Source organism: Nicrophorus vespilloides, unplaced genomic scaffold (genome assembly GCF_001412225.1).
Source record: "Nicrophorus vespilloides isolate i.1.1-1 unplaced genomic scaffold, Nicve_v1.0, whole genome shotgun sequence".
Taxonomy (NCBI): Eukaryota; Metazoa; Arthropoda; class Insecta; order Coleoptera; family Silphidae; genus Nicrophorus; species Nicrophorus vespilloides.
In genome coordinates this window covers 210149-222310 of record NW_017100082.1, presented here as the reverse complement: position 1 = coordinate 222310, position 12162 = coordinate 210149, and the positions used below count along the sequence as shown (strand labels likewise).

The window sequence follows — 12162 nt, the reverse complement described above, 5'->3', positions numbered from 1 at the left end:
TGCGATTTTCACACAGTTTTCAATAATCTGTAGAACAATTGGGAAATTATTTCATTATTACTAAATAATTGATGTTATTTTTTTTGTTTTTATATCATAAATAGTTTGATAAATAATTAGAAACGTAATTTTCACTTCTGGTTTGTAAATCGATAAATTTCATTGCGATTTTCACAGTTTTCAATAATCTGTAGAACAATTGGGAAATTATTTCATTATTACTAAAAAATTGATGTTATTTTTTTTTGTTTTATATCATAAATAGTTTGATAAATAATTAGAAACGTAATTTTCACTTCTGGTTTGTAAATCGATAAATTTCATTGCGATTTTCACACAGTTTTCAATAATCTGTAGAAATATTGGGAAATTATTTCATTATTACTAAATAATTGATGTTATTTTTTTTGTTTTTTATCATAAATAGTTTGATAAATAATTAGAAACGTAATTTTCACTTCTGGTTTGTAAATCGATAAATTTCATTGCGATTTTCACATAGTTTTCAATAATCTGTGGAACAATTGGGAAATTATTTCATTATTACTAAATAATTGATGTTATTTTTTTTTGTTTTATATCATAAATAGTTTGATAATTAATTAGAAACGTAATTTTCACTTCTGGTTTGTAAATCGATAAATTTCATTGCAATGTTCACACAGTTTTCAATAATCTGTAGAACAATTGGGAAATTATTTCATTATTACTAAATAATTGATATTTTTTTTTTTTTGTTTTATATCATAAATAGTTTGATAAATAATTAGAAACGTAATTTTCACTTTTGTTTTGTAAATCGATAAATTTCATTGCTATGTTCACACAGTTTTCAATAATCTGTAGAACAATTCGAAGGAAATTCGAGTCAACCTTGTATAAGCACGTAAATAATAAATTGCATCGGAACAAACGATACATAAATTAGATAAGAACGAAAAACAATCGATCGATTTTTGCTGGTACCGCTGATGTACAACACCCATACAACATGAAGCTGAATCGGAATAGCGCGATTCCGCATCTATTTTTACACGAAATTGTTTATTTGACTTTGATCGGATCGGTGGACGACGGCGGCGGCGGCGGCTGCGGCCTGAAACTTAATGGTTTTTCAGTATTTTCAGACGTTGCACCATCGCTGCAAGCAACCCCCGCTCCGCGCGTACAGACCTCAAGGAAATTTCGCCAAGTCTAAAAATATCAGAATAAATGCGTTTTACATTTGTAACGATAAAGTAGAATCGACTAATTGCTGTCATTACGTTAACATCCCATTTCGGCTTCAATCTTAATGGTCTTTGAAGAGAATCAACTGGAGGCGCGCTTTTTCTGTTGCAGGTGTTGCTTAAACGGAGGGGTTGGACTGTTCAGATCGCGTTTGCAGGTGTTCTTTCATTACTAAGGCATCATCATCATCATTATCAGACCAACAAAAATTTCAATCGTCTTTTCTAGGGAATGGCTGAAATTCCATTCCGAAGATGTTGTTTATGCGACGTCGTACGTAGGCGATGTAATTTAAATAATTTACGGACGCGTTAGCCTTCCTTCCATCATCCGAACGCTTTCATTGTTTGCAGTCCGAAATAAGGAAAAGGTCAACGCAAGAGCGCATACTTCTTGTATAACACTTACACTCGAATCTATTCCGAATACCGACGTAACTGTTACAACAACAAAAATCGCATAATTATCGCTAATAATTTACATTCAACAAAAGCAAGTTTGTTTTTTAAACAACTATTATTCAGAAATAATACAAATACTTTCGTGATGACAAAGAAAAATTGTAAATATAAATTTGGTAAAAATACAATCAAAATCTAAATTTTTCTTAAGAAATAAAGAAATTCAATCAAAAATATAAAAACTTCTATAATTTCTATTTTTACAATATTTTTTGTAAATTGGAGCAGACGAAATCAATTAGTCGAGGCGGAACAACAACTAAAACGCTCATTAGCTCATTGCATGCAAACATAAATATATTTTTTTTTATTCCGGTCCAATAAAAGCGACCGTAAAAATAAAAGCAATTAATGTAATTACACGACTTCGGTAAGCAACTTCGCTATTAGCCAAATGAAGTTTTGGACACACGAAACTAGTTTAGATTCACTTTGTTTCGTTGCTCTTCTCTTAACAACCTTAGCACTTGACCTCATCCAATGTTAAATGCGTTCGATTTCTAATAAAGACAATTTCGTGCCGATACAATTATCCAATCGATACGCATTATGTAACAACTGCGCAGTTAATTGAAAACTTAATTATTATATTATGGCACTATGAAGATTTCTTCCGAATTTCGTAAGAGTAAGACTAAGTAGTTTTCTTGAAGTAATGAACTACTTAAAACCCTAATTGCGGACATTATCTAATGTATTAATGACCACTTGGATCTGGATAAGTGTATTAGGTGTACTTATAGAAAGCATTCCAACTAAAACTTGATATATGATATATTAAAGTAACTCAATCAAATTAAAGATTTGAAACGACTTAAATCAAGAATAGTAGGTGTATTATTTGCTTAAGACAAAAGAAACGTGGTTGTAAACAATTGGTTTCACCTTAATGGATTTGTGGTAAAAACGCAGGAAACGTGATTCGATACGAAATCAGAAGTTCTTTCTTGTTCAATTAATAAAATGTTTCACTTCATTGATGATCTAAAACTTAACAATTTCCAAGAATGAAAGCAACAACATCTCACCTTTATTATAAATTTAATCTAATTTTAATATTTAGATTAAAATGCTTGAATTTGTTATTTGCTGATAAAATTATGATTTTAGTATAGAAAAACTTATTTTTGTTTTGTTTTATTAAAGTTTAAACATTTCCTAAGAATTACACTTGTAAATATTAATTATACAAATATTTAATGAAGTACAATTCCATGAAATGTAATTTGAAACTAAAAATAAGACGTATTGATTTTATTAAAAAGTCAGAGTTCAAATATAGATTTTCAACAGTGTTTTATGAAGTGGTGATAGAAATTTGGTTTTAAAAAAATGTAAATAAATGAAATGGCAAAGTCCGTTTGGAAATTGAGTCGACTCGAAAATTTACAGTGCATTAGCATTAGATAAGATAATCGTACGTGGCTATTGTATTTACATACAGGATATTAATTTACGTGCAGAGATCATTTTACTTTATTTTGATTTAACATTGTGCACGCATATGCAGAGTCTGGAAGTCGGTTTCAAAGGCAAATATTTAGACCGCACGGGGCGAGGTCTTGTTCAAGTGGAAACGACGACGAAGCAATACTGTTTCGTTTTCTAAGTGAATATTTAATGTTTTTTAAAGTGACCGACTTTTGTACGAAACCTGTATAATGTATTTATCACCATTTCTCTCTTTCTCCTCACTTCTTTCTTCGTCTGCTTGATGCGAGTTACAACCGTTACTTTTACACGCATGGGATACATAACATAGTAAGTTCGTGTCCGATACGTAAACAGTAGCAGAAATATCCTTTCTGCAAAGCTCTGTTCATACATATGATGGAAAAAAAAGGAAGTGGTTGATTGTTGATGTATAAAAGAAACTGTTGGATTTGGCTGAAGAACCGCACCCACGAAGACAATTATTTGATTGCCATAAAGCAGCGCACCCATTGCAAATAAATCCGCTAATTTCCCCACAGTTCAACCGTGACACTATTGTATATTGAATTTAAAAAAAATAAACGCCCTATTCTTGAGTGGAACGTAACGAAAACCAGACGCTTCCACCCACTTAAAAAATGTGGCTTTCAACCACTTGGAACATCATTGTCGAAGCTGATAAAGTATTCTGTAGACGTAGGAACATAGTTAGTTATCGAAATTATTAATTTCGTTTGTTAGGAATTCTTATTGAAGGTGTACAAGCAGAAGGAAGACTCGGGACGTGAAGAGTTTACTAAACAAGAAACACGCACAAGCAGCGTGTTTACCTTTACCTTCGAAAGAGAAAAAAAAGTAATGCACACCAATTTCAAGGAACAAGCCCAGACGACCGAAACTGTATGCTCCAAGAAGAATGGGCTCATTGAGTCTCGACGACCTTTTCAAGCAGAGAAAAACCTTTGAAACCTTTTCACATTTACGACGCCCACATAAACAAGGCAAAAAAAAATATAGTAGAAGAACAAAAACGCTTTCAGAGTGAAAATTACGTATGGATTATGATGATATGCGAGAGATTTGTTTACGCGCTTTATAAACAAACAAAAATTGTTATTTTTGGAAGCAAAAGCAAAAAATTTCCACCTACTTTCCGCAGATCCATTAATCCAATTGTTGCGAGCGCACTTTTCGTTTTTCGTTTGGTCACTTTCAACAAAACAAGAATAAACACAGTCCTTTACTTTGCGGAAAATCGAACTGGAAAGTTTTGTTAATGTTTTGCGTACTTTCGCGCGAAACCGTTCGTGTTTTTCTTTTTTTCTTTTAGTTCTTCGGAAAAACTCGCGTCCAACTAACAGCGCTCACGTTCCATAACAATCTAAACAGCTCGTGGCCACGAGCCAAGTTTGCCGGTTCCCCTTCCGTCTTGGATTATCTCTACCTGCGCACCGCGCCGTGTGTTTATGTTCCTGAAGAATGGAAGAAGATGAGGGTAAAGAAGTGCATTTAGATATGCACCTGATAACATTTCTTTCGAATACTCCAGATGATAAGGATAAAATGGAGTGAAAAAAATTTGTAATAACTCTTTGGTGGAGGAATGGTTTTGATGAGTCACCCAGTAGAGTTGTTTAAATAAAGTACACTAAAAATATAACGAATCAATAGTTGTTAGCATACAACTGCGTACCTTTTTGCATGAAACATACGGGTGCTTTAAGTAATAACCATATCTGATCAATAGGATTTGAATACATTTGTACAGTGTTCTAGATTCTTGCAGAAATGGTATATCTTCTTTACAATAACTTTAACACAAATCTGTTTCAATTTAGTTAATGGATTATTTATGTATTATTATATAATACAAATAGAATAATTGTATTAGAAATATTATTTGCTAAATAATGTAATTTGTTCAAATGAAACAATACAATTTATTAACAAATGTTAAATTAATTATAAAATATAAAATAAATCTAATATTCTTTCACGCAAATTTCAAATCACTAAAAGCTACAAGAAAATAAATCTATAGATCAGCGTTTCTCAACCTATTCTGTTGCTTCAAATGGGTTACGAAATGACAGCTGTCACCTTGTGTCAAGTGTCAAAAAAATGTTACAAATAATTGCATCGCAGTTGAGAAACGATGTAAGAACAACGTAAAATATTTTTGCAAGTAATATTTTAACAGTTTTCAAATGTCAAGTTACGCCACGAACAAGCTACAATATATATAATCTATAGTTCAGCGTTTCTCAACCTATTCGGTTACGAAATGACAGCTGTCACCTTCAATAAAATGTTACAAATAATTTCAAATTACATCACGTAAAGCTACAAGAAAAAAATCTATAGATCAGCAATCTATTCGGTTACGTCAAATGGGTTACTAGTTGACAGCTGTCACCTTGTGTCAAGTGTCAAAAAATGTTACAAATAATTGCGTCAAATTTGAGAAACGATCTAAGAACAATGTTAAATATTATTTTCAAGTAATATTTTAACAGTTTTCAACTTTCAAGTTAAATCACGAAGAGCTACAAGAAATAAAATCTATAGATCAGCGTTCCTCAACCTATTGGGTTGCGTCAAATGGGTTACGAAATGACAGATGTCACCTTGTATCAAGTGTCAATAAAATGTTACAAATAATTGCGTCGCATTTGAGAAACTATCTAAGATCTAAGAACAATGTTAAATATATTTTCAAGTAATATTTTAACAGTTTTCAAATATCAAGTTACATCACGAAAAGCTACAGGAAATAAAAACTACTGTTCAGCGTTTATCAAACTATTCGGTTACATCAAATGGGTTACGAAATGACAACTGTCGCCTTGTGTCAAGTGTCAAAAAATGTAATAAATAATTGCGTCGCAGTACAAACAAAAATGTTAAAAAACGCTGATATAGATCTAAGAACATTGTTAAATATTTTTTCAAGTAATATTTTAACAGTTTCCAAATTTCAAATTACATCACGAAAAGCTACAAGAAAAAAATCTATATATCAATGCTTCTCAACCTATTCGGTTGCATCAAATGGATTACGAAATGACAGCTGTCACCTTGTGTCAAGAGTCAAAAAAATGTTACAAATAATTGCGTCGCAGTACAGACAAAAATGTTCAAAAACGCTGATATAGATCTAAGAACATTGTTAAATATTTTTTCAAGTAATATTTTAACAGTTTCCAAATTTCAAATTATATCACGAAAAGCTACAAGACAAAAAATCTATAGATCAGCGCTTCTCAACCTATTCTGTTGCGTCAAATGGGTTACAAAATGACAGCTGTCACCTTGTGTCAAATGTCAAAAAAATGTTATAAATAATTGCGTCGCTGTATAAACAATTTTGTTGAGAAACGCTGATATAGATCTAAGAACATTGTTAAATATTTTTTCAAGTAATATTTTAACAGTTTCCAAAATTCAAATTATATCACGAAAAGCTACAAGACAAAAAAATCTATAGATCAGCGCTTCTCAACCTATTCGGTTGCGTCAAATGGGTTACGAAATGACAGCTGTCACCTTGTGTCAAGTGTCAAAAATGTTATAAATAATTGCGTCATAGTACAAACAAAAATGTTGAGAAACGCTACTAAGAACAATGTTCAATATTTTTTCAAGTAATATTTTAACAGTTTTCTTTAACATATTTATCAAAAATAGTGAAATATTGGAACATTTATAAACTTTACGTATATCAGTGATGATAAAATAACAGTATTGTTAGTAGGAATGGAATTTTAAATTGCTTTTATCAACAAACCCATTTTTTGTTGAATATTTTCAATTCCTCGTCAGATTTTTCGTGTTTTTCAACGCATATTTCAGAGATAACAATTTAAACACGTAGTGTATACAATATGAATATAAAAGTGTCTAAAACCATGTTTATTAGTAATAAGTGTTGTGCATACGTATAAAAAAAATCCTTACATTTTCCATAAAGTTATAAAACTTTTCATGTAACATTTATTTATTATAAATAATTTAATTATAAAATATCTTCGTATTTGGGAGAAACACATTTTCTTTATGTTATATAATAATTTGACAACTATACTAAATCAGACATTGTTTAGAATGTGGATTACAAAAAATAAGGATAAAATTGATGAAAACTTTGTATACAACTCTCCTCATTTAATAAACATTGTCTAGACTCGAAACCGCCCTTTTTTTTTCTAAGAAACACTTATGCACGTCCCTAAACGTGAAACTCATCTCTAAACTATTTTTCATCATCATCTCACTAATGGTCTTTCGTTTCTCGTCTGTTTGTTGTTCCATTTCACGTTGTTTCTAAATTACATTTACTAATAATTAAAATAAATACAATTAACATTAGTTTCAAATATTAGAAATAAACGTTTAATTAAAATTATAAAATTTAGAAAGTAATAAATTAATTTATTTGTAAATAATTCCACAAAAATCATGATTTTGACTTTTCATTGATTAAAAAAAATAAAATACGAATAATGAAGAGTAATGTTAATAAAAGTGTATGTGTTAGTACGGATTTGATACAGCGTTAATTGTAAAAGATTGATTTATTCGAACATAAATATCGTACTTATAAATAGTTTTGTTCTTGTCGTTTTCCCAACACGGTGTAATAAAATTTGTTAATCTCTGTTTAATAATTTGCTGTCGCCGTGGGGCAATAGCAACGGAACTTATTATATAGGCGCGCCACAGATTTTTACGAAACTTCCACTTAATGGAACTAAGCTTTTCTACGGTAGTTCAGTCTCCACTAAAATTACACTTTCTACGAGTGTTTCGTAATAAACAAAACCTTTGTGTATTTATATGTTAAAAAAGAAATTTAATAACAAATTTTATTAATAAAATAAATTATTTGTATTTAAATTTTAAATTTATAATGGTCTAAATTTTGTCCAATAAAAATTAGTAAATATATTATTTATATAATAAAAAGGAATTAGAATAACATATCATTCATTTACATTCTACTTGCAACTGATAGTATTTGTTGTCTTTGGATCTTCTAACAATTACATATGGTATTACTAAGACCAGTGTTTCTCAAACTATGGGGGGGGGGGTCAAAAAATTAATGACAGATCAATTCTGGTTGATTTTCTACACGTACCCATTCTTTGGGGTTCTTTTTATGTCCAAAAAGTATGAAAATCACAGACAATAGTATTTTAATCATTTCATTAATAAACCGTTTGTTTTGTTTACAGTTTTCTGTCCATTCTGCAAAATAAATTGCTTAGCTGGTTTGCACGTGTAATTTAAGGTATTTAGATCACATAACAAAATACGTGCTTGCAATGTTCCATTTAATTCAATTATGTTTAAAACAAATAAATAAGTTAAATAAATAATTTCCAATAAATACTTTAAAATTTGCAATTATTTGTTTTGCTTGGAAGATACTGGTGTAGTTGTCATTTTTTATTGCAAGCTTTAAATAAAGTAAAATCTGTATTTGTTGATAATAATAGTTCAATAAGAAATGAATTAATTGAAAGTGTTAACCTTCTACATACATTTATAGATATAAGTGATTTGCAGTATATTTTGTTATGTAATTAATAAAGTATTTTAAATTATGTATTTATATATAAATTGAAATATATTTTCCATTGTCCCTTGACTTACAAATTAGTTCCGTTCTAAAGGGTTGTTCGTAAGTCGAATTTGTTCGTAAGTCGGGAGACTTTTAATAATATACTTATCTTATCATGGTTTTTACTTTTATATATGTTAAATTCCATATTACTGACTGCATACATTTGAAAAAATGTGTTAAAATAAACAAAATACTTACTTACAAATACTTTTCAATGTATATATCACAATTATTTAATAAAAAACGACAAAAGAAACAAATGCAACAAAACAAATTCCAAAAATATTATATTTTATTAAAGAAATTGTCAATTTTTGTTTGAACAGTTATTTTTTTCATCACTATATATCTCCTTATAACAAGTTAGTGCTTTTAGAATTTTGTTCGTAAGTCTGGGATTTCGTATGTCGGGGAATACATGTATTTAGTGAGAAATGCAAATTGCTAGAAAAATCAATATAGGCAACTCAACATACATATAATTTAATAAATGATTCATGTTAATAATTCGAAAAGTACAATTAAATAAAATACATCACTATTTTAATTTAGTAATTAATACTATAGATATAATTAAAAAACAATTTAATCAATAATTAAATATTGTTGTAATTTTTATTTGCAACTGTTAATCTTGATATAAACTGTAGTTTTGTTGGTATTAAATTATGTTTAATTATAATTAAAGTTACATTTGTTAAATTTAAAGAATCATAAACTTTTTGTTTTATTTCAAAATTACATCGATTGGAATACCAACGTTGTTGGAGTAAAATACTTAAAATTTTGGATAATTATCCATAAACATAATCTATATGTAAAACATTAGCAGTAATCGAAATATATCAATGTTTTAATGTATTTTATTAATTGTTAATTAAATTATGAAAGATTGTATGCAAATCATTCATTATTTTTTAGTATGTTGGTGAAACTGGATGTCATCAGTACTGAATATCAATAAAATAACGAAAGCTTAAAAACAACATTCATTGTGCTATAAATTAAAAGAAACATTTGTCTTTAGTTTCCTGTGGCTACTGTTATTTAATCTCCACATCAAAATGGTCCTGGAAAGTACAATGATTTGGTAAGTTCGCTCTTTATACTAGATCTTGTTGAACTTAACCTCACGACATAGATGACATAGCATAATCAAAGTGAAAAAACTTCTTAATAATAATGTTTGTACATGTTTGAATGCTTAGCTGTAATGTTTTGCATGTTTGTATGTTTATTGGAGTAAGATGTTTTATGAAGTACATTAATGTCTGTGATTTGATTGGTAAACAATGGGATTGTTCGATGTATGCATACTGTTTGGTAGTGATGACTGTGTACTAATTGTATTTGCTACTAGATTTAGATAGTATAGAATATGTTAAACCATATGTGTTTGCTTGTATACTTTGTGTGTATGTAGAATATTAAGATTCAATTCTAAGATCACTACTATTTGATCTACTAAGAATTGGTGTTTTTAAATTGTATAGAATATTTGTGATAGGATTACAGATACATTTTGGTTATCAATATATTTATTATATGATTTTTATTTAATTTCAGTGTTGATAATAGTGATTACATGAGGAATGGCGACTTTTTGCCAACTCGGCTTCAGGCTCAGCAGGATGCCGTGAATTTGGTATGCCATTCGAAGACACGCTCGAATCCAGAAAACAACGTCGGGCTTTTAACGTTGGCCAATGTTGAAGTGCTGGCTACATTGACTAGCGACGTTGGAAGGATTTTGTCGAAGTTGCACCAGGTGACACCCGATGGTGACATTAATTTACACACTGGTATTAGAATCGCTCATGTAAGTGATCATTGGTATATTGGGTGATTGAGTATGTATGTAATAAATGTGTTGATTTTAGCTTGCGCTGAAACATAGACAAGGAAAGAACCACAAGATGAGGATTGTCGCTTTCGTTGGAAGCCCGGTAGCCGCGGAGGAGAAGGAATTGGTCAAGTTGGCGAAGAAACTCAAGAAAGAGAAAGTGAACGTGGATTTAGTTAGTTTTGGAGAAGATACTATCAATACTGATGTTTTAACTTCTTTTATCAACACTTTAAATGGAAAGGTATGTTTTGGTGTATTTTATGATTATATGATATTGATTGTCTTGTTTTTTTAGGATGGTAGTGGAAGCCATCTAGTTACTGTTCCTCCTGGTCCTCATCTTTCTGACGCTTTAATTTCGTCTCCGATTATACAAGGCGAAGATGGTTCTGGAGGAGCTGGTCTTGGAGGTTCCGGATTCGAATTTGGCGTGGATCCAAATGAAGATCCGGAACTGGCGTTGGCTCTCCGTGTTTCCATGGAGGAACAACGGCAGAGGCAAGAGGATGAGGATAGAAGGGCCAAGCAGGCTTCCGCCAGCGATCCCAGTGTGCCCGCTATCATCAAGGAAGAGCCCAGCGAGGAAGCATTGCTTGAGAGGGCTTTGGCTATGTCAATGGAACAGGGCGAGACTCCGACAGCCCGTGTTGCACCTAACGTTGATTTCGCTAATATGACCGAGGAGGAGCAGATAGCTTTCGCAATGCAGATGTCAATGCAGGAGGCCCAGGATACTCCAGCTGATAAGAAGAAGGATGACGCTATGGATGTGGAAGGCGCTGAAGATTTTTCCGAGGTGATGAACGATCCCGCGTTTCTTCAGAGCGTTCTCGAGAACTTGCCCGGCGTCGATCCTTCATCCGAGACCATCCGTCAAGCTGTCGACACCTTGCAGGATTTGATGAAGGAGGATAAGGACGATAAGCAGAAAAAGTAGAGTTAGCATAGGAACTATTAATATTATTTTTCGCTGTATCCAAGAAAAAAAAAGAATGAAACGATTATAACCTTTTTTTATTTAAAATAAAATTTTCGCAGTGGGTGTATTTTTAGTGAAGAGAAGAACTTTACATCGTTGTCCTTTATATTATTACTAAAGTCGTTCGTGTTAATTCAAATATGATTACAATTTTGAACTATCTCAAATAACTTTTCCATTTATAAATAAATCTAATTAAGTATTGTTTCTAGATAATTATTGTAACATTATACCATTAAATTCCGCTATATATTCATTATTAATTAATCCAAATAGTTACTTTGATGATACCTTTAAATTTGCTGTTAAGTAACTATTAGTAATGTTAGATCTGAAACAGCGCGTTAAAAGCATGGAACTATAAACTTCACTATTTAATTGTAAGATGGAGACACATACAAATTTCAATATTATCTGAGATTTATATTATACTTGATTAGGTAATAAATAATACTAATTAAAATCTAGATAATACTAAGAAAAGAAGAATACTAATTTACTGTAAAATTTACAATTATATTATTGTTGAAGATATTGTCTAATCAGTATAGACTTGTAAAATGATTACAAAAATTACTTGATT

At 30.6% G+C, this 12162-nt stretch overlaps 1 protein-coding gene across 1 annotated transcript; it reads left to right on the top strand.

Annotated features, from left to right (window-relative positions):
- The first annotated feature begins 9689 nt into the window (after positions 1-9689).
- Positions 9690-11590, top strand: LOC108566957 (26S proteasome non-ATPase regulatory subunit 4). Its single transcript, XM_017927110.1, has 4 exons — positions 9690-9844; positions 10321-10573; positions 10635-10841; positions 10896-11590. Exons 1-4 carry the CDS (start codon positions 9819-9821, stop codon positions 11535-11537), a joined length of 1128 nt encoding a protein of 375 aa, XP_017782599.1. The 5' UTR covers positions 9690-9818; the 3' UTR covers positions 11538-11590.
- The last annotated feature ends 572 nt before the right edge of the window (positions 11591-12162 follow it).

Excerpts from the sequence above, each read along its gene's own strand:
- LOC108566957 (XM_017927110.1), top strand. The coding sequence starts at position 9,819 with ATGGTCCTGGAAAGTACAATGATTTG. Across the intron at positions 9,845-10,320 it reads CTGGAAAGTACAATGATTTG|TGTTGATAATAGTGATTACA; the intron begins GTAAGTTCGCTC and ends ATTTAATTTCAG. Across the intron at positions 10,842-10,895 it reads TCAACACTTTAAATGGAAAG|GATGGTAGTGGAAGCCATCT; the intron begins GTATGTTTTGGT and ends TTGTTTTTTTAG.